The sequence below is a fragment of the Pelophylax lessonae genome, assembly GCF_965119305.1.
Source record: "Pelophylax lessonae genome assembly, chromosome: 8".
NCBI classification, from domain to species: domain Eukaryota; kingdom Metazoa; phylum Chordata; class Amphibia; order Anura; family Ranidae; genus Pelophylax; species Pelophylax lessonae.
In genome coordinates, this window is record NC_138775.1 from 25,032,163 (window position 1) to 25,055,850 (window position 23,688).

The window sequence follows — 23,688 nt, forward strand, 5'->3', positions numbered from 1 at the left end:
GCAAGACCGGTAGCGTTTTTAACACATGAGTTTGAAGTGTACCTCTCTCTACTCCGTCAGACTCTACTTGAGCGCAGGAGATTTTGTTTTACTATTTGGGACTAAGGCAGGGTGGCTATGTTCCTACATACAGTGGGACTAAGGCAGGGTGGCTATGTTCCTACATACAGTGGGACTAAGGCAGGGTGGCTATGTTCCTACATACAGTGGGACTAAGGCAGGGTGGCTACGTTCCTACATACAGTGGGACTAAGACAGGGTAGCTATGTTCCTACATAAAGAGAGACTAAGGCAGGGTGGCTACATTCCTACATACAGAGACTAAGGCAGGGTGGCTATGTTCCTAGATACAGTGGGACTAAGGCAGGATGGCTACATTCCTTCATACAGTACAGTGGGACCATGGAGAATGAACAAAGCCACCCTCTAACAGGAAGTCCAATCACAGCAGCAAAAAAAGAAAAAATACAAAAGGAATTTGGAGATTTGGAGGAGGATAAGGACAATAGAAGGGACTTTTTTGGAAATAAGAATACGTACTTGAATAAAATATATTTTTTAAAACCAGAGTTTACTGTCACTTCAAACTGAAGAGGCAGCCATCTTTGGTTATGCACATGGTTTAAATCCCTCAGCAGCAACAATTATCTACCCTGTGGCTTTTGGTGGGCAGTATTTCCATCGAGAAGGACCTATTCAACTCTAGGTGCAACTCTAGCACGGTATTCCCAATAAAAAAGCCCATTCGACTGTCAAAAAGATAGGCTCATAGAAGGCAGCCATATCTTCTGCAGAGCACTTGTCTGAAAATCAGTCACTGTTCACAGACAACGCAAGTGTAAACAAGCCCAAACTGTCTTCTTTTCTACGGCTAGTTTCACAATAGAATGGATCGGGAAAGCACACAAAATTGCGCTCTATCCTGACACGCACGTGGGGATAGAGCGCATGCTCTTTAGTTTTGGGAAAGGACATCTGTTCTGCATTTCCTGCACATGGTGCAGCCCAATAAAATTAATATAAACAGGAACATAAACATGTATACAGGCGCATTAGTCATACCATTAGCCAGAGTCCATATGGATCAGATACAGTCACTGAGTGAGGATGGCAACTCTTAGCAAAACCTGACAACTACCAGAGCTTGCAGTGTCTCCGCTGCGCTGCCGGCCACAGCGAGGAGGTCTCTATCCCCAGTAGGACGGCTACACAGACCGGATGATCACGTCCACTACACACCTCATCTCGGAACCATCGGAATGGGTTTTCTTATACGAGCATTTCATTCAGATGGGAGTGCATAATTTTAACAATAAATGTGTCTATAGTCTACACTTAGAGGCGCCTCTGTTTTTGTTTCAATAAAATTAATAGGCTACCATACATGCAACGTGCGGAAACGCATGCGCGCTTCATCACGCACACAAGTGAGAAGCAGTGCTAAAGCTGGCCAGCACTGGATGGCGGCTTAACCACTCCCCGCCCGCCCTATAGCAGATTGACGGCGGGAATGTGGTTGTATTATCCTGACCGGACGTCCTATGACGGCGGCAGGATAATACAGCTCTGCGCGCCCCCCGCGGCAATCGGTGATGCGAGGTGTCAGCCTGACACCCTGCATCTCCGATCTCGGTAAAGAGCCTACTGACGTAGGCTCTTTACCATGTGACCAGCCATGTCCAATCACGGCTGGTCACATAGTAAACAGAAAGAGCCGTTAATCGGCTTTCCTTAGTTCGTGCCTGACAGGCACGAGTAAAGGAGCGCCGATCGGCGGCTCCCCTGACAGGGGGGGGGTCGGCACTGGTAATCAGATCATTTATTACCAGTGCAGACCCTCGGGGGGGGGGGGTGCCACTAGAACCACCAGGGATGCCCACCCATGACCCCAGGGATGCCCACCATGACCCCAGGAATGCCCACTATGGCCACCAGGGATGGCAATCAGGGCTCAGGGAGCCTCCCATTGCCCTCCCCACCAGTGCTGCCCGCCAGTGCCCTCCCTATCAGTGCTGCCGACCAGTACCCATCATTGCCATCTATCAGTGTCGCCCACCAGTGCCCATTATTGCCCACCAGTGCCGCCTATCAGTGTCCATCAGTGCCGCCTGTCAGTGCCGATAAGTGCCGCCTATCAGTGCCCATCAGTGCCGCCTATCAGTGCCCATTAGTGCCCATCAGTGCCGCCTATCAGTGCCCATCAGTGCCGCCTATCAGTGCCCACCAATGCTGCATATCAGTGCTACCTATCAGTGCCACATATCAGTGCATATCAGTGCCGCCTATCAGTGCCAACCCATCAGTGCCACCCCATCAGTGCCTGTCAGTGCAGTCTCATCAGCGGTCATCAGTGCAGGAAAAAAACGTATTTATTTACAAAATTGTATAACATAAACAAAAAAACTTTTTTTTTTTTTCAAACTTTTCGGTCTTTTTTTATTTGTTTAGCAAAAAGGAAAAAAACCCAGAGGTGATCAAATACCACCAAAAGAAAGCTCTATTTGTGGGGGGAAAATGACATAAATTTGGTTTAGGTACAGTGTTGCATGACCGCGCAATTGTCATTCAAAATGCAACAGCGCTATAAGGGGAAAATTGGCCTGGGCAGGAAGGGGGTGAAAGTGCCTGGTAATGAAGTGGTTAAGCCGTGACAGGTCACAGCCGTCATGACTGGTTTCCTTTTCATTTCAAAAGCAGCCCAGAATAAAGCAGGGGCCAATGACTCGATGAAGATCCCTGGGGACGGAAACGTTGGCCTGTACTGAATGAACTCATTTGAACTGATTCCCAGAATAGAATATTGTAAACACGCTGGCCAATTAAGCTTGGATCTCAGGAGACAAGACCGCACTGTGATTATCAGCACCCCCCCCCCCCCCCCCCCATGAAAGGAAAAACAATATGTTTCAAAGCAAACCAGTAATATCGGTACAAAGATATCTTTATTGAATACAAACAGACGCTCATTCACACTCTTCAATTCCCGGAACCCGGCACGTTCTTTGGTATTTTACCAGCCTTCCCGACACTGTCATCAGAAACAAGCAATCATATTAATGCAATATTAAAATACGCAACACTTTTATTGGCTCTTTAATGGTAAAATTACAGCATAACTAAAGCAAAACTTTTTGTTTTAAGTTATAGATGGAGTGGGGATTAGAACCCCTGTCAGGCTTTAATTGCTTTCTGTGCCCCCTTTAGGGAGATTCCCCCTCTATATTTGTCACGTTTACCATGAAACGTGAAAGTGAAAGAAAATCCCAAATTTTGTTTTTTTACTAGAACAGGAATCTTCCAATGACGGCACTAGTTTTGGTGACAACCAGCGATTCTCTCACTTTGGAGAGATTTCCTCTCGCTTCCTGTTTTGGCTATGGGACAGGAAGTGAAGGGAAATCTACCCAATAAGACACAGAGGGTAAAAACCTGATGGGTTATAACCCTCCGTTACTCCATGCAAAATAAGAAAAGAAAATACCTTTAACACTCATACATTACAAGAATTTCATTATTGTTTTCATTATATGTATTGCAGAAAGTTTTAAAGCAATAAAAGGGGGGGGGGGGGGGGGGGAATTACCTAAGCAATTAAAACATGAGAGTGTGATAACTATGTAAAAAAAAGTTAAGTTTACCCAATAAAAGAAAAACATTTTCAACATCCACATAAAATCAAGGCAGTCAGAAATATATACACAAGTTAAAGCCTCAGTCCTTCCAAAACCGATATTTCAGTGGTACATGTACTTTGTACATGCTAGAGTGTTAAACTACCAAACAATTCTATATTTCTCAAGAAGATATATTGGTGAGGTGATTATTTGCACTGAGTTTCTGGGTCTGCACATCTGCTGTCACCATTAGGAAGGGTTCCTACAATCCCTGTACTGAGTTCTGCTAAATTTCTGGGTCTGCACATCTGCTGTCCCCATTATGAGGGGTTCCCACCATCCCAGTACTGGGTTCTGCTGGGGAAAAAGGGGTAGCCCTTTCAAGTCGCACATCTAAGGTGTCCCAGAGAGGTGAATGAAGTGGCAACCTCAGCCTGAACTCCGACCAGGCCACGCCCCCGACGTGTTTCACTCTGCCCCCCCGGAGCTTGGTCACTGGGTTCTGCTGGGTTCCTGGGTCTGCACATCTACTGTGTACATTATGAGGGGTTTCCACCATCCCTGTGGGCGGTTTCTGGGTCTGCACATCAGCTGTGTCCATTATGATGAGTTCCCACCATCCCGTGCTAGGTTCCTTGGCCTGCGCTCCTGCTATGCTATGAGAGGTTCCCACCATCCCTGTGGTGGGTTTTTGGGTTTGCACATCTGCTGTGCCCATTATGAGGGGGTTCCCATCATCCCTGTGCTGTGTTCCTGGGTCTGCATATCAGCTGTGTCCATTGTGATGGGTTCCTGACCATCCCGTGCTAGGTTCCTTGGCCTGTGCTCCTGCTGTGGTTCCCATCATCTCTTATATGAGTTCCCAGGCCCGTACACCTCCTGTGCCCATTGTGATTGGTCCTGGCTATCCCTTTGCTGAATTTCTAGCTCTGTACACCTCCTGTGCCCATCATGATAGGATCCCACCATCCCTGTGGTGGGGTACTGAGTCTGCACATCTGCTGTGCCCATTATGAGGGGGTTCACAGCATCCCTGTGCTGGGTTCCTGGGTCTGCACATCAGCTGTGTCCATTATGATGGGTTCCCACCATCCTGTGCTAGGTTCTTGGCCTGCGCTCCTGCTGTGCCTATTATGAGAGGTTCCCATCATCCCTTATATGAGTTCCCAGTTCCGTACACCTCCTGTGCCCATTGTGATTGGTCCCCGCTAAGCCTTTGCTGAATTTCTAGCTCTGTACACCTCCTGTGCCCATCATGATAGGATCCCACCATCCCTGTGGTGGGGTACTGAGTCTGCACATCTGCTGTGCCCATTATGAGGGGGTTCCCACCATCCCAGTACTGGGTTCTGCTGGGGAAAGAGGGGTAGCCCTTTCAAGTCGCACATCTAAGGTGTCCCAGAGAGGTGAATGCAGTGGCAACCTCAGCCTGGACTCCGACCAGGCCACGCCCCCGATGTGTTTCACTCTGCCCCCCGGAGCTTGGTCACTGGGTTCTGCTGGGTTCCTGGGTCTGCACATCTACTGTGTCCATTATGATGAGTTCCCACCATCCCGTGCTAGGTTCCTTGGTCTGGGCTCCTGCTATGCCCATTATGAGAGGTTCCCACCAACCCTGTGGTGGGTTTTTTGGTTTGCACATCTGCTGTGCCTATTATGAGGGGTTCCCATCATCCCTGTGCTGTGTTCCTGGGTCTACACATCAGCTGTGTCCATTGTGATGGGTTCCTGACCATCCCGTGCTAGGTTCCTTGGCCTGTGCTCCTGCTGTGTCCATTATGAGAGGTTCTCATCATCCCTTATATGAGTTCCCAGGTCCGTACACCTCCTGTGCCCATTGTGAAGGGTCCCCGCTATCCCTTTGCTGAATTTCTAGCTCTGTACACCTCCTGTGCCCATCGTGATAGGATCCCACCATGCCTGTGGTGGGGTACTGAGTCTGCACATCTGCTGTGCCCATTATGAGGGTGTTCCCAGCATCCCTGCGCTGGGTTCCTGGGTCTGCACATCAGCTGTGTCCATTATGATGGGTTCCCACCATCCTGTGCTAGGTTCTTGGCCTGCGCTCCTGCTGTGCCTATTATGAGAGGTTCCCATCATCCCTTATATGAGTTCCCAGGTCCGTACACCTCCTGTGCCCATTGTGAAGGGTCCCCACTATCCCTTTGCTGAATTTCTAGCTCTGTACACCTCCTGTGCCCATCATGATAGGATCCCACCATCCTTGCACTAAGTTCCTGGGTCTGCTGTGCTGATTATGAGGAACTCCCAGCATCGCTACACTGGGTTATCGGGTCTGCACACCTACTGTTCCCAATATGAGTGATTCCTACCATCATTGCTTACTTTTTATTATTTTTATATAATGCAGGATATTAAATGGGTTGACAACACCCCAAAGGGAACTTTTTGTTCAAGATGGGTGGAGAATATAACAAGTTGGAACACACAAAGGTGGGTCGGTAACACCCAAAACCAGGCGAACAGGAACAGAGTCGGGAATTATGGCGGGGAGATCTCACTGTTGGAGTATCCAATACATACTTTGTAGAAGAAACCATGAGCTGACTCAGGCAGCCAGGCTCTACATATAAATGAAATATAACTTTTAGATGGACTGACCCTTTAATTATTAAAAAAAAGTATTTAATAAGGCAGCAAGCACTGTGCTAAGCTCAGGAACCCCTATCCACCAATCAGCAAGCATCTTTCTCTTTTCCGATGACTGCTCTAAAATGTGGAGCGGTGTAATCTGATTGGCTGCTTGGGGTTGTCATACGTCATTGCACCGCCTTATTAAATAAGCCCGCCTGATGAAGCTTGTCAGCCCTCATCGTCTTGGCTTGTCTCTGGGTTTACACTCAACATGTTTTTGAATTCCAATGCGACACCGGTCATTCTATGGAAGATGTCCTTAATGTCATCACAGGTGGTCTCGAAGTGCGTGGTTGCGTCATAGGACCGGGAGATAAAAATCTACGGAAAGAGAAAGCATCAGTGTCAACCTGAAGAATGGGATGTATGAGCAAAGTGGGCCTCATTTATGAAAGTTCCTGAAAGAATAATTAAATACATTTGCAATTTTTAAAAAAGGAAGATTTTATGCAGATTTACTGAATGACTGTAACATTCTAAGTACTGGGCTTGAGCCACAAAGTGGCCATATGGTGGGACCAAATCCCCATTTTTATTTATGGAATGTCTTCAAATTTGGTAGTAATTTCTTTTGCATGTGTGCGCTATTCTTTTTTAATAATTAAGTGGGGTATACACTATAAGAAAATCGTCTGATTTTCCTCGTTGTTTCACAGCAAATCGGAACCGATGAACGCAAATTCGTATGAAAATTCTCGTACGACAAAGGCTTTTTTTTTTGTTTATTGTTTCTGATCATGCGCAGTCTTTCTTTTCTGATTCTTTTTTTGTGCAAAAATCGTACGAAAACGGTACACATTAACCACTTACTACCCGCCCGCCGTCAATTGGCGGCGGAGCGGTGTAGCTATTATCCTGGGACGCCGTAATATGACGGTGCACCAGAACAGCCTCTCTCGCGCGCCCCCGAGGGTGAGCGGAGTGGCAATCGTGACCGCGCCGTGTTGCTAGGACACGGCGCGATCCCGATCTCAGTAAAGAGTCAATGACATGACTCTTTACCCATGTGATTGGCTGTGTCCAATCACAGCCGGTCACATGTAAATGAGGAAGTGCCGTTATTCGGTTCTCCTCGGCTCACACTGTCAGTGTGTGAGGCGAGGAGAGCCGATCAGCGGCTCCTCCTCATAGGGGACACAGAGAAATTTAATCAGGGCACTGATCACCAGTGCCCTGATTACACAACAGTGAAATTAAATGCCATAACTGCCAACCATCAGTGCCCACAGTGCCTGCCATCAGTGCCCACAATCAGTGCCCATAGTGCTGCCAGTCAGTGCCCATCAGTGCCTGCTCATATAGGCACTGGTGGGCACTGACTGGCAGCACTATGGGCACTGAGTGTGGGCACTGATGGTGCTGTCCATCAGTGCTAATCACTGCCGCCCATCAGTGCTCATCAGTGCCACCCGTCAGTGTCCATCAGTACCACCCATCAGTGTCTATCAGTGCCGCCTCTCAGTGCCCATCAGTGCTGCCTCTCAGTGCCCAGCAGTGCCACCTCTCAGTGCCCAGCAGTGCCACCTCTCAGTGCTCATCAGTGCTGCCTATCAGTGCTCATCAGTGGCGCCTATCAGTGCCACCTATCAGTGCTCATCAGTGCGGCATATTAGTACCTCCTCATCAGTGCCACCTCATAAGTGCCACCTCATCAGTGCCCATAAGTGCCACCTCATCAGTGCCCATACGTGCCACCTCATCAGTGCCCATCAGTGCAGCCTATCAGTGCCCATCAGTGCTGCCTCATCAGCGCACATCAGTGAAGGAGAAAAATGTATTTATTTTCAAAATTTACTCACAGAAAATAAGAAACTTTTTTTTTTCAAAATTTTCTGTCTTTTTTTTTTTTGTAAGAAATAAAAATCGCACAGGTGATTAAATACCACCAAAAGAAAGCTCTATTTGTTTGAAAAAAATGATAATAATTTCATTTGGGTACAGTGTAGCATGACCGCGCAATTGTCATTCAAAATGTGAGAGCGCTGAAAGCTGAAAATTGGCCTGGGCAGGAAGGGGGTGAAAGTGTACAGTAGGCAAGTGGTTAAACAAAAATCTTTAATTTTTTTTCCGTACGAGAACAATTTTGGAGTTTGTTTCTTCGAGAATTTTCTTACGTAAATTCAGAATCGGCTGTAGAAAGTTGTGTACACACTATACGAAAATCGTATGAAAGTTCTTTGGATGAAAATGTTCGCCCAATTTTCTTTTAGTGTGTACAAGCCTTTAGGCTTTTCTTCCACTTTATTACTCTTCTTTTACAGGGAGTTTTTTTTTAATGTGGCAACAGAATAATTTCGTATTTATTTAATTCCACTAAAACATTTTAATGTATACCTGTGAATGTGATTTAAATATTCTTTCACATAAACCAGTTTTTAATAGACTGCATGTCTTCTAGCCCGTTAAGTAAAAGCAGCAAGGGCTAAACATCATAAAATATCTCTACACGAGTACAAGTTGTCTCTTGGTGGCTGACAGTACGCCAGGGCAGTTTGTTAATCTGCGTGCCAGCACCTCTCAGCAAAGTATGCATGCCTAATAGCCCACTTAGAGGAGACGCACCATCACCTCCCCCTGCAAGGCCGGCGCTGTGTGTGTGTGCATGACATTGCTAGTGAGAGCCTAGCACACGGTCTAATCTTCTCCAGCCTTCACAGTAGCCACCCCAAGTGTATTACTTCTTGTATCCAATCATCCAATCAGAATTCATTTCATACTGCAATGTTCTCTTTTTGCAGCTTTTATTAAAGCAGAACTTAACCACTTCTGGACCGGAAGGATTTGCCCCCTTAATGACCAGGCCATATTTTGCGTTATTTTAATAGACAATTGCGCGGTCGTGCAACGCTGTACCCAAATAAAATTGATGTCCTTTTTTTCCCACAAATAAAGATTTCTTTTGGTGGTTATTCATCACCTGTGCGATTTTTATTATTTGCGCTATAAACAAAACAAGAGCGACAATTCTGAAAAAAAAAAAAAAAAAAAAAAAATATATATATATATATATATATATATATATATATATATATATATATTTTTTTTTCACATTCTGCTATAGGACATTCGCTAAAAAAAAATTTAAAAATCAAAATTTTTTAACATCTTAGGCCAATTTGTTTTCTGCTACATATTTCTGGAAAAAAAATCGCAATAAACGTATTTTGATTGGTTTGCGCAAAAGTTATCGCGTCTACTAACTACGGGAAAGATTCATGTAATTTTTATTGTTTTTTTTTTTACTAGTAATGGCGGCGATCTGTGATTTTTTGCGGGACTGCAACATTGCAGCGGACAGATCGGACCCCTTACTGACATTTTTGACACTTTTGGGGGGACCAGTGACATTACTACAGTAATCAGTGATAAAAATATGCACTGTTACTGTAATAATGACACTGGCAGGGAAGGGGGTGAACATTGTGGGTGATCAAGGGGTTAAATGTGAGCCTAGGGGAGTGATTCTAACTGTGGGGGGGCGTGGCTTGTGAAATTACCATAGAGACCTGTGATCCTATATAGAAGGATCACATGGGTTCTATGATCATTCCAGGGAGAAGAACGGTCAGCTGTGTTTACAACAGCCGACCGTTCTTCTCTCTCAGCGGGGAGCGATCGCGGGTGTCAGGCGGAAATCGGAGCCGCCTGCCCGCTGATGAGAAGGGGCACGCACTTGCCCCCTAGCCTCCTGCGCGTGACCGACGTATAGCTACGTCGATTTGCCCAGGAGCAGCTGTCTGCCGCACTATAACTGCGGTGAGCAGTCGTAAAGCGGTTAATAAAAAAATTGTATGGTCGCTACGCTTCACAAGATTCTTTAGGATGTGCACTGAGCTGTGCATGCTTAGCTCACACTGTACATACTCAGCATGTCTCAGTGCTGTGATAAATGAACTACTGTGTGCACACCTTGGAGCAGGAGCGGCCGGTCCATAAGGGGCGCAGGGGTGCCGCCCCCCTAGTATGCATGCGGGGTGCCAGACTCATGGGTTTCTATTAGGTTTTTTTTATCAAATCAAGCACTGAGCCTGAGGCTCTAATTGCCTTGAAAGATTTTGGGCTCAGGGCCCAGTACCCGAACGCACCCACTTGTGACACTAGCAAATCAATATTCGCAATTAAGGACAGGCGGAAGTTCTAAAGAAGACCAGGTTGGCCGAAAGGAAAAGCAGTGGACCTGGGGGGGGGGGGGGGGGTTTGTTTGCTGCCCCCCCCCCACAAAAAAAAAAAAAGTTTAGCACCAGTCGCCACTGTGTGGGAGGAAATTACATCATCCTAGCCCAGCCAATCAAGATGATCAAAGACCCCAAACCGGGAGGAAGATGTAGGCGCCAGCAAGGGACCTCGAACATGTTTCACCACTGGAGGGGAGCTGAGTTTTGGAGGGTCGATGGCAAACATACAGTATATAATTTGTAAATAATGACCAAAATTGCGTGAATAGGTCCATGTAGATGAAATACATTTACAAAGGGCTCTCACCTGGTTCTTTGTTCCGTCATGCTTTGGGACATACTGATTATTAATGGAGACGAACCTGAATGAAAAAAAAAAAATACATTATTTTTCTGCATGTCTAATAGCATAGGTGTGCGCAGCCTATTGCATTAGGGTGTGCACCCCAAATGTATTAAAACATGCATGGTGTTAGTAGGGCAGTAGACTTGTCAGTAGGGCAAAAGGTTGGTGTCAGTGGGGCAGTGGATGGTGTCAGTAGTTTTCTATTTTTATTATTTGATTTTTTTATTATTTTTTTACTATTTTGTTTTTTTTAGGAGCCCCCTTGGAAGGCTTTTGGTGAAATATCAGCAGGGGGAATCTGCACCATATGGGGTGATTAGGGTGTGCCCAGGCACACACCCTGCTCACGCCTATGTCTAATAGGTTATACAAACTCATACAATAAGGGCTTGTTCAAGCCAGGTGCGTTCGTTGGCTATTCCATTGCAGGTCCCACCACAAGGCAAAGCAAAATGCCTTCTCTCCTATGTGGCATTGCAATGGGGCAGGGCTGTCTTAATGCAATGGCATCCCTAGGCTCTGCTCAAGGGGCCGCAGGTGCATGGGGGCCCCATGATAATCTTGGATTACATCATACTTGCCAAATGTCCCGGGTTTTCCGGGACAGTCACGCTTTCTACTAAGCTGTCCCGGGATTGCCTTGTCCCAGGCAGCATCCAATAAACTGAACTGTGCCCTCCTGATCCCAGTATTTCTTGCACTTTGGCACTACCCTGCACTTCTCCACTTCCCTTTTCCCCACTCTGTTTTTCTTTGTTGTGTGTCACGTTTGTCCCTTTTGGTTGAGCACTTGCACGACTTGGATGGCGTAGGTCCTCGGGCCTGCCCTGAAAGTCTTGGGAGGGGGTGGATATGGCCTTTTGGCTTAGTTCGCCCTCTCCCATGGGGTCTCCCTTCGGGGGAGCCCTACCTAGTACTCGGGGTGGGCTGTTTCGGCAGTCCCCCTGAAGAATGGGGTCTGCCCGGCTTCGGCTGGGTGGACCTAAGTGAGTACCTCAGTCCCTGTCAGGAGCTTCGCGCCCCGGGGGATCAGGGTCAGGGCCCTTCCTCTTCGGAGGAGGGCCATGTGTGTACGCCTTGTGCACTTTTTGTGTGTCTCACGTTTGCGTGTGTGCACTTTTTTATGCACCGGGTGTTAAGTCTTTTGAGTGTGTTTCACACACCACGGGCTTTAAAAAAAAAAAAAAAAAATAATGTTTTCTTATTTTTTTCCCAAAAAATTGCGTTTAGAAGACCGCTGCGCAAATACGGTGTGATAAAAAAGATTGCAACGATCTCCATTTTATTCTCTAGGGTCTCTGCTAAAAATATATATATATATATATATATATATATATATACACAATTATAATGTTTGGGGTTCTAAGCAGTTTTCTAGCAAAAAAAGCTGATTTCAGCTTGTAAACACCAAGTTCCAAAAATAGGCCCATCTTAGTTAAAGCGGAGTTCCACCTAAAACAAAAAAAAAATACATAACAATACCCCCCGGGACAGTCAGGGCTAGTACATTCCACAATGGCTAGCCTCTGATCTGTCCCGGGTTGCACTTACCTTTTAGAAGATATACTTACCTTGAAAATGTATTGTCCAGCGCTGCCATCTCAGGTGTGGGCAGCTGAAGCCAGCCCGATCCTCTTCTGTGTCCTCTTCCGTCCTCTTCGGTCCCACGATGCATTGCGCCGGCCCCGCCTTCACTTCCGGGGCTGCAGCGTCATCCCTGCACAGCTTCTGGGCATGCCCAGAAGCTGTTTAGCAAGGTATGACGGCGCCTGCACCTGAACTGACGTCGGGGCCGGTGCAGGCGCATTGATTCCTGGGAGCGATGACATTCAGCTCCCAGGAATCATTGCAAGCCAAGAAGTGACGAATCGCCGTGGCCGCCGAGGGAGGAAGAGGAAGTAAGGTAAGTATACTATCTTCTAAAACAAGGTAAGTAAAAAAAAAATAAAATATTGCGATTATACATTTGTTTTTCAGGTGACCCGGAGCAACAAGATGGACGGAAGATACATTTTAGGGTGGAACTCCACTTTAACTGCCAATTGCGATGCAATACTCAAATAAAATGTATGTCCTTTTTTCCCCACAAATAGAGCTTTCTTTTGGTGGTATTTGGTCACCTTTGTGTTTTTTTTATTTTTCTTGCGATAAACAAAAAATCCAACAATTTCGAAAAAAAAAAAAGAAAACAAACAATATTTTTTATTTTCTGCTATAAAACATATCTAATAAAAAAATGTAAAAAAAAATCTAAATTCTTCATCAATTTAGGCCAATATGTATTCTGCTACATACTGTATTTTTGGTAATAAAAAATCCCAATAAGCGTATATTGATTGGTTTGCGCAAAAGTTATAGCGTCTATTTATTTTTTTTTTTTTACTAGTAATGGAGGCCAACAGCAATGACACCAACAATGAGGCCCAATGACAACAATATATTAAAAAAGAATAGCGCACACACAATGTTGAGCACAATTCCTCCCAATAACACCAATTATGGAGCACAATTCCTCCTGATGACACCAATTATGGAGCACAATTCCTCCTGATGACACCAATGACGGGGCACATATCTTCCCAAAGACACCAACGATGGGACCCAATGACACCAATGATAGGGCACAATTACTCCCACTTACACCGATGATGGGGGATTGTCTGACTGACGTTGGGACATTTTGTACTCTCAATGGCCACAGTCCAGCCCCCCTAAAGTCTAAAGGACAGTAAACTGGCCCTTTGTTTAGAAAGTTTGTAGATCCCTGACTAATATTGTGGAGCTGTGTGTTTCTATTGATGTACACAGAGCAGGGAGACACAACTCTAATCCCTGAATGCAAGGGAGACTTCATAGGATGCCTCAAGGAAAAAAAGCCACCCGGAAAGAGGAAACCTGGGGGTCATGGCACCAACTTAAACAAGAACATAGGCAAGGGTTAAAAGATGAAGAACCTGCATACTCAGTAAGTGATTAACCACTTGCCAACCACCGCATGACTATAAACTGCGGCGGTCAGCCCCCTACAGGCAAAGTGACGTATGGGTACGTCGCTTGCCCACGAGCCTGTAGGGGGCGATCGCGGGCCGCCGCCGGCGTGCTCCCGCCCCTGCTCGTTCTCTGCCTAGCCCACGCGTGTGACCGGTGGCTCCAATGTCCGCCGGCCACTCGCAATCTCCCTCAGGCGAGGGAGAAAGATAGACGGCTGTAAACACAGCCGTCTGTCATTCTCCCTTAGATCATGGCAGAGGCTATGCGATCCTGCTATGTAGGATCGTATGTCTCTGTGATGATCTAACAAGCCACGCCCCCTGACAGTCAGAATCACGCCCCTAGGGACACACTTAACCCATTGATCACCAATAAAGTTAACCCCTTCCCTGCCAGTGTCATTTTTACAGTAACAGTGCATATTTATAGCACTGATTACTGTAGTAATGTCACTGGTCCCCCCAAAAGTGTGAAAAATATCAGTCAGGGGTCCGATCTGTCCGCCGCAATGTCGCAGTCCCGCAAAAAAAAAAATCGCAGATTGCCGCCATTACTAGTAAAAAAAAAAAACAATAAAAATGACATAAATCTTTCCCTTAGTTAGTAAACGCAATAACTTTTGCGTAAACCAATCAAAATACGCTTATTTCGATTTTTTTTACGAAAAATATGTAGCAGAAAACAAATTGGCCTAAAATGTTAAAAAATTCTGATTTTTACATTTTTTTTTTGAGAATTTCATATAAAAAACATTTTAAAAATATTATTTTTTCAAAATCGTCGCTCTTTTTTTATTTATAGCGCAAAAAATAAAAAATCGCACAGGTGATCAAATACCACCAAAAGAAAGATCTATTTGTAGAAAAAAAGGACATCAATTTAATTTGGGTACAGCTTTGCGCGACCGCGCAATTGTTCGTTAAAATCACGCAGTGCCGAATCGCAAAATAGGGCCTGGTCATTGAGCAGCCAAATCCTCCGGGCTGAAGTGGTTAAAGGATAAGTTCTCTTTTTAGAAAAAAATAATACATGCACATTTTTTTGCAAGTAAAATAATTTATTTATTTATTTTTTTGGAGCCTGGAAAGCATTGCACCGTGCTGATCTCCTGCAGATCTGCCAGTGTAACTTTGCGCCCGTACATCCCATACAGCAAAGCAGATACAATAGTGACAGGAAGAGAGCATGAACAACCATGGCGCTCCACAGCACCCTTTGCAGTTCATTGAGAACTACAAGCCAGCAGCTGCAAAGGCGGCCGGACCTTGCAGTTTTCCATTCACAGGAGCCCCCCCCCCCCCCCCACCCCAGGAGCCCCCTCCTCTGCCACTTTTTTTTATAGTGAGGGGGGCTAGCTGTCAGATCAGGGAGTTGCGGGGGCCGGTCCATTTATAACATGTTACATGCTGAATGTGGGTGTAACATGTTAGGAAAGGTGAACTTATCCTTTAAATCACAGGTGTCAAACACAAGGCCCGCGGGCTGAATCAGGCCCTCAAGGCCATTTCATGTGGCCCTTGCACCTCTCCTGCTGCTGCAGTAGAGCTCCAGCCCTCTTCTGGTCCTACTCCAGACTCTGTACTTTTTGCTTTTCAGCAATGCCTACAGCTTCTTCTTAACAGCAGCACAAGATAAGGGGGTGCACAGTGATGTAAGGGAGGGTGGGGGACTTAATTTCTCATGGTGGGGAGGCTCTTGACATCTTATGTAAGAGTAGGGGATGCTCTAGACATCTAGTCTTACTGGCCCTTTTGAGGACAATAATAATGCTGATGCGGCCCGCGATTAAATTGAGGTTGACACCCCTGCTATAAATCATCTGCTGAAAGTGCTTAAAACCTGAGGGTGTAATATCACTTTAATGAATGGCAGTGTAATGTTTTTTGACTATACAGTGTGACACAGGTGTGAATCAAAAGACTGACTAAACAGATATACGCTATATTGTCAAAGTATTGGGTCGCCTGCCTTTACACACACATAAACTTTAATGGCATCCCAGTCTTAGTCCGTAGGGATCAATATTGAGTTGGCCCATCCTTTGCAGCTATAACAGCTTCAACTCTTCTGGGAAGGCTGTCCACAAGGTTTAGGAGTGTCTATGGGAATGTTTGACCATTCTTCCAGAAGCCCATTTGTGAGGTCAGGCACTGATGTTGGACGAGAAGGCCTGGCTTGCAGTCTCCGCTCTAATTCATCCCAAAGGTGTTCTATTTGGTTAAGGTCAGGACAGTCAAGTTCCTCCACCCCAAACTTGCTCATCCATGTCTTTATGGACATGGCTTTGTTCACTGGTCCAAATCATTTGGTGGAGGGGGATTATGGTGTGGGGTTGTTTTTCAGGGGTTGGGCTTGGCCCCTTAGTTCCGGTGAAGAGAACAGGTAAGGCGTCAGCATACCAAGACACTTTGGACAATTTCATGCTCCCAACTTTGTGGGAACAGTTTGGGGACGGCCCCTTCCTGTTCCAACGTGACTGCGCATCAGTGCACAAAGCAAAGTCCATAAAGATATGGATGCTATTAAAGTTAATGTGCATGTAAAGGCAGGTGTCCCAGTACTTTTGATGATAGTATGTATATGCATATGTGTACACACACAATATATACACTGTGTATGTGTATATATATACAAGTGGGTGTATGATTAAGTGTATGATCAGTGCATATTGCATTGTTATCCTAATTACTGGGTGTGAGTATGTATGCATATGTTTGTGGGGGTGTTTGAGTGCATACATATGTATAAGTAGACCAAAGCCATTACATTTTTAAACCTTACACTGAAGTTCAATTCCTTGTACCCTTGTATGCCAATAAAACTATATATATATATATATAGTTTATATATATATAAAAAAAAAAATAAATAAATAAAAAAAAATATATATATATATATATAACATGCTATATACACAAGGAAGAAACAAAAACCACTGGCTGTCCTATCACTGGAAATAGGTTTACAGATTACAGAATATATAGTGATATACTGTATGTATGTATATATATATATATATATATATATATATATATATATATATATGCACCGCTCAAAAAATTCTAAAGGAACACTTTGAAAACACATCAGATCTCAATGGGGAAAAAATCTAATGCTGAATTCAAAGACACCCTGAAAATCAAAGTGAAAAAATTATGCAGCAGGCTAGTCCGTTTTGCTGAAATTTCATTGCAGCAACTCAGAATGCAACGGATGGTGTCCTGGGGTATTCCTCCCAGATCTGGACCAGGGCATCACTGAGCTCCTGAACAGACTGAGATGCAACCTGACGGCGTCGGATGGACCGAAACATAATTGTCCCAGAGGTGTTCTATTGGATTTAGGTCAGGCGAGTGTGGGGGCCATTCAATGGTATCTATTCCTTCATCCTCCAGGAACTGGCTGTTTACCTTCACCACATGAGGCCAGGCATTGTCGTGCACCAGGAGGAACCCAGGACCCACTTCACCAGTGTGGGGTCTGACAATGGGTCCAAGGATTTCATCCTGATACCTAATGGCAGTCTGGGTGCCATTGTCCAGCCTGTAGAGGTCTGTGCGTTCCTCCATAGATATGCCTCCCCAGACCTTTACTGACCCACCACCAAACCGGTCATGCTGAACGATGTTACAGGCAACATAACGTACTCCATGGTTTCTCCAGACCCTTTCACTTCTGTCACATGTGCTCAGGGTGAACCTTCTCTCATCTGTGAAAAGCACAGGGCACCAATGGTGGACCTGCCAATTCTGGTGTTCAGTGCCAAATGCCTATTGAGGTCCATGGTGCCAGGCAGTGAGCACAAGACCCACTAGAGGACGTTGGGCCCTCAGGACACCCTCATGAAGTCTGTTTCGGATTGTTTGGTCAGAAACATTCACACCAGTGGCCTTCTGGAGGTCATTTTGTAGGGCTCTGGCAGTGCTCATCCTGTTCCTCCTTGCACAAAGGAGTAGATACCGGTCCTGCTGATGGGTTAAGGACCTTCTATGGCCCTGTCCAGCTCTCCTAGAGTAACTGCCTGTCTCCTGGAATCTCCTCCATGCTCGAGACTGTGCTGGGAGACACAGCAAACCTTCTGGCAATGGAGGGGTTGGGCTGCCTGTGCAACCTCTATAGGGTTCAGCTATCACCTCATGCTACCAGTAGTGACACTGACCCCAGCCAAATGCAAAAATAGTGAAAAACAGTCCGAAAAGATTAGTAGGAAAAAAATGTCAGTGGCCTCCACCTGTAAACCATTTTGGGGGTCGACTCATTGTTGCCCATCTAGTGCACCTGTTGGTAATTTCAATAACACCAAAACAGCTGAAACTGATTAACAACCCCCTCCGCTACTTAACCGACCAGATCAATATCCCAGGAGTTTAATTGACTTGATGCTATACTCTGATTAAAAAGTGTTCCTTTAATTGTTTTGAGTACTGTAAATCTATTTCCAGTGCTAGGACACACCAGTGGTTGTTGTTTCTTCTATGTGTACAATGAGGCGGATATAGCATTAGGTACAGTAGGCACCTGCCTAAAGGCGGCAGAGGCCCTGAGGCAGCTTTTCCCTATATATCTCCCAGATCTGGACCAGGGCATCACTGAGCTCCTGAACAGACTGAGGTGCAACCTGACGGCATCTGATGGACCGAAACATAATGTCCCAGAGGTGTTCTATTGGATTTAGGTCAGGCGAGTGTGGGGGCCATTCAATGGTATCAATTCCTTCATCCTCCAGGAACTTTTCCCTATATATTTATTGTGCACATATTGCATTACTGGTAGGAATAGTCTTCTCATATAAATTTTTTTATACTTTCCCAATATTCTAAGCCAGGTCGGAGCCAGTAACACAAGTTATCTACATACCTCCCAACTTTTTGAGATGGGAACGAGGGACACCTATTAGCAAAAATATGTAGGCATAGGACACACCCCTTAAAGGAGAATGATTAGTTAAACCCGCAAGTGTTTTTTTTTTTTACCACTACTATTTCTTTATATTGGCTTTTGGCATTTACAAATGCACCAATTTAGAAATTGAATGAAAGGTTTAGCGCTGGGAAACACTTTTTGAAAGATAAAAAGTGCATTTTATATTCAACTATATAGATCAGACCAAAATGAGGGACAAATGAGGAGGAAAGAGGGACAGAGGGACTTTTGTTCCAAATAAAGGACAGTCCCTCGAAATCAGTGACAGTTGGGAGCTATGTGTGTGTAATACAGGTGACCCCAGCAAAGGGGTGTTAGTTCTCCAAACATTCATTTCAGGTCTACAAGCTCCAGTAATAACAACTCAGCCTTGAATGAGCCCCATGGCCCAATCGGTTCCGCTTACTTCTGATCAACGGGTTCCAGGAGTTCTAGCGCTGGCTGGATCTCACTCTCCGGATTCTCAGTTTCTACCGTCGTGCTAATTATAGCGACATACTTCCCGTCTGATGCCACGCAGTGCGAACAAGAAACCATGCACACGTAGATGTCTGAGCGGGTAGAAAAACACGACAGATTGCAGTTATAATCACCCCTGCTATAAATAATACATGGGAGCACTCCAGAGAGGATGGGCTGCAGTGGATCTGTTGTGCCCAGAGTTTCGGAAGACAGGCCGGTAGATTAATTAATGTAACAAATCATATTTATAGTCATCCTTTGAGAATGTGTATCCTATGGGAGAGGGAATAGGGATAAAGCTTTCTAATTTTAAATCAATGCTTCACAGGTAATGTTTAGCAATATATTTCAGGGACAGGGAAGGAAGCCTCTTTTTTTATTCTGTATTATGGACAAACAACTTTATATTCAATGTAGGATTCTCTCTTATTATTGGCAAAAATTGGATATTTTAAATAAGTGGCATACAGTAAGTTATTCAAATAATCATTTTTTTTTATTTTTAACAGGTCGAAATATAATATATTTAATTGGACTTATTTACTTTGGAAATATTTACTGGTGTCTCCCAATGGGTAAAATTCCCCTCACTTCCTGTCAAGATAATGGGTGTCTTCCGAAACACTGGTAACCCCACCCACTGTTTGCATCAGGCATGCTCACTATTTGTGGTGAACCAAATTTATGTGTTGGTCCTGCCCAGACCCCACCTTTAAATTTGTAGGGACAACCCATCATGTCCACTCTGCAGGCTTGCCCCCAATATATGTAGGGGTCCAGATACAACTTTATTCCATTAAAGGTTATGGGTAGAGATCAAGCTGCTGATTAGGCCAGTGCTTTCAACTCACACTGGAATAAATACCATTGTAGGTCCAGTTCACTACTGGTTTATTCACTTGATTGCCAGTCAATCCCTGATAAAGGGGGCGCGTAGACTCCTGAAACACGTTGGCTATTTCTTGATCTGTATCCCAAATTTTAATGGAAAAAAGTTGTATCTGGACCTCTTAGTAGTGGCGTGGCGCTTAAATTTCAACCCCTCTTACATTACACTACAAGGCAAGGAGACTGTGGAGATTCTCAGAGGGGCAGAAGCTGCCTGCCCATGAACCAGATAATTTACAACATCAATACCTTAAGATAACAATAACAGTAAAAGAAACCTATGGGTCCAGCCAGTGCTTTAAGTGGGCCGGTATGCACTGGTACTCAGGACCGCCACTTCCAAATAAAGCTCTTGAGCATACCGCCACCTCTCCGTGAGCCTTAGCGTACCAGTGCGCTCATTTTGGACATCTGTGCCCTCAATTGCCCCCCCCCCCCCAAGAATATTTCCCACTCCAGAGCCAGATCAGTCACCACCAGTGAGTCCCCCTGCTCCGGAGTCCCAGCTTAGGCCAGGGGGGGGTGCTCTGTGCGGACCCTGATGTGGGGTGGGGGCGACAAAATGTATAGGCCATAATAGAGTACCGGCACCTTTTTTGGGCCACTTAATGCACTGGGTCCAGTGCTATCTTTCCACTTTCCTCACCAATATATGTAGGGCCCTACACACCCACGGCCCCAGCAATTAATGCCTATCTTGGATTACTGCGCATGCGCAGTAACTCAAATGAGGTCGGTGCTGTCAGGTCAGATCATGGCTCTGGACACAGCATCAGTAGGACACAGGGCCAAAATGCAGGACTGTCCCAGCAAATCGGGGATAATTGGCATCCATGGTGTCAGACAGAACAGGAAGGTAATTTCCTCGCAGAGGTTGTAACCCTTCTCCATTGTATCCATAACTTAAAGGAGAGTTCCAACTTTACTAGTACCAATCTGGCCCAAACCAACTATCTCCTTTACATAAAGATGAGGCCCCTGTAATATACTATTGTAGCATTAGCGACATACAGTATGTAGTGCTGTAGTCCAGCACCAGTACAGGGAACTTCCCTTACACTGCATAAAGTAAATTGAATCGTCCTGAATGTGTCTCCACCATTCATGTGGAGCCTTGTGTTTTCTATTAATGCATACAAGGCTTCCTCTGATTGGCTGAGGTGGAAATCATGATGTTATCCTCCTACCTCTCCACCTTGGCCATTCAACTTGGCCAATATTCAATAACAAAAACTCAAAGCAAATAGCACATTTAGGCCTATTTGATTTAGTTCTAGGAAGTTGCCATGCAACTGCTGGATTATAGTGCTGCACACTGTCCATGGCTAATGCTACAACTGTTTATTACAGTGCACATGGAGAAAAAGGAAATAGATTGCAATCAAACTGCTCCCCCATCTAACAATTAGTGGGATTAAAAAGAAAAAAATACCTAAAAGCCCCTTTTACTTGTTTAAATCTATGGTCATGTGACACACCATATCCTGAGTCTTTGAAGTGTCAGAAAACTTTGCTGTAGAATAGTGTCACAACGATAGGACTGGTTATCCCTGGCTTCAGTGCTGGATCACCAGTCTCTACTGCAGTGCTGGATCACCAGTCTCTACTGCAGTGCTGGATCACCAGTCTCTAATGCAGTGCTGCATCACCAGTCTCTACTACAGTGCTGGATCACCAGTCTCTACTTCAGTGCTGGATCACCAGTCTCTACTTCAGTGCTGGATCACCAGTCTCTACTGCAGTGCTGGATCACCAGTCTCTACTTCAGTGCTGGATCACCAGTCTCTACTGCAGTGCTGGATCACCAGTCTCTTCTGCAGTGCTGGATCACCAGTCTCTACTTCAGTGCTGGATCACCAGTCTCTACTGCAGTGCTGGATCACCAGTCTCTACTGCAGTGCTGGATCACCAGTCTCTACTTCGCAGTGCTGGATCACCATTCTCTACTTCAGAGCTGGATCACCAGTCTCTACTTCAGTGCTGGGTCACCAGTTTCTACTTCAGTGCTGGATCACCAGTTTCTACTTCAGTGCTGGATCACCAGTCTCTACTTCAGTGCTGGATCACCAGTCTCTACTTCAGTGCTGGATCACCAGTCTCTACTTCAGTGCTGGATCACCAGTCTCTACTGCAGTGCTGGATCACCAGTCTCTACTGCAGTGCTGGATCACCAGACTCTACTTCAGTGCTGTATCACCAGTCTCTACTGCAGTGCTAGATCACCAGTCTCTACTTCAGTGTTGGATCACCAGTCTCTACTGCAGTGCTGGATCACGAGTCTCTACTTCAGTGCTGGATCACCAGTCTCTACTGCAGTGCTGGATCACCAGTCTCTACTGCAGTGCTGGATCACCAGTCTCTACTTCAGTGCTGGATCACCAGTCTCTACTTCAGTGCTGGATCACCAGTCTCTAATTCAGTGCTGGGTCACCAGTCTCTACTGCAGTGCTGAATCACCAGTCTCTACTTCAGTGCTGTATCACCAGTCTCTACTGCAGTGCTGGATCACGAGTCTCTACTTCAGTGCTGGATCACCAGTCTCTACTGCAGTGCTGGATCACGAGTCTCTACTTCAGTGCTGGATCACCAGTCTCTACTGCAGTGCTGGATCACCAGTCTCTACTGCAGTGCTGGATCACCAGTCTCTACTTCAGTGCTGGATCACCAGTCTCTACTTCAGTGCTGGATCACCAGTCTCTAATTCAGTGCTGGGTCACCAGTCTCTACTGCAGTGCTGAATCACCAGTCTCTACTTCAGTGCTGTATCACCAGTCTCTACTGCAGTGCTGGGTCACCAGTCTCTACTGCAGTGCTGAATCACCAGTCTCTACTTCAGTGCTGTATCACCAGTCTCTACTGCAGTGCTGGATCACGAGTCTCTACTTCAGTGTTGGATCACCAGTCTCTACTGCAGTGCTGGATCACGAGTCTCTACTTCAGTGCTGGATCACCAGTCTCTACTGCAGTGCTGGATCACCAGTCTCTACTGCAGTGCTGGATCACCAGTCTCTACTTCAGTGCTGGATCACCAGTCTCTACTTCAGTGCTGGATCACCAGTCTCTAATTCAGTGCTGGGTCACCAGTCTCTACTGCAGTGCTGAATCACCAGTCTCTAATTCAGTGCTGTATCACCAGTCTCTACTGCAGTGCTGGATCACCAGTCTCTACTGCAGTGCTGCATCACCAGTCTCTACTGCAGTGCTGGATCACCAGTCTCTACTACAGTGCTGGATCACCAGTCTCTACTTCAATGCTGGATCATCAGTGTCTACTTCAAGAAGAGGCACCAGCAAGGGCATGTGATGGCAGACTCAGGTAGTAAATGGTGTTGACGAGGGTTTTGTGAATGGATAGGAGGGGGCTGAGGGGGAGAGACGAGGTGGGCACAACATTTCCTCGGAGATGGGCTTTAAGTCACAGGTATTCCACAAAAATAGTTCTATTTACAGCAAGGGGAGCAGAGACACCAATCTCCCTTCTATTCAAGAGCTACAGTTGTTGCAGGTATCTGACACTTCCAGGTGATTCAGATAACTAAATCCCTCTGTGTGCTGTGGCTCCACTTGCTGGCCACTATGTCACTATTGGAAGTCTTGCATGCCAGTGGCAGCCATAGCTCTTCAAGAGAGCAAC

General features: G+C 45.7%; 2 protein-coding genes across 3 annotated transcripts in view; one reads left to right on the top strand and one right to left on the bottom strand.

The window, feature by feature from the left end:
- The window catches only part of LOC309562133 (kelch-like protein 10), a gene marked incomplete at its 3' end in the record, with an annotated part of 516,189 nt that overhangs the window by 375,391 nt on the left and 117,110 nt on the right, over positions 1–23,688 (top strand). The gene's annotated exons all lie outside the window — the stretch shown is intronic.
- LOC309562293 (rab GDP dissociation inhibitor alpha-like) overlaps positions 6,279–23,688 on the bottom strand; it is a 79,830-nt gene continuing 62,420 nt past the window's right edge. For both annotated transcript variants that reach the window (XM_082266430.1, XM_082266431.1), the window contains 3 exons: positions 19,111–19,255; positions 10,752–10,806; positions 6,279–6,590 (listed from right to left, as the gene is read on the bottom strand). In XM_082266430.1, coding sequence (XP_082122556.1) covers positions 6,438–6,590; positions 10,752–10,806; positions 19,111–19,255 — 353 coding nt within the window. In that variant the 3' untranslated portion in view covers positions 6,279–6,437. The remainder of the gene's footprint in view (positions 6,591–10,751; positions 10,807–19,110; positions 19,256–23,688) is intronic.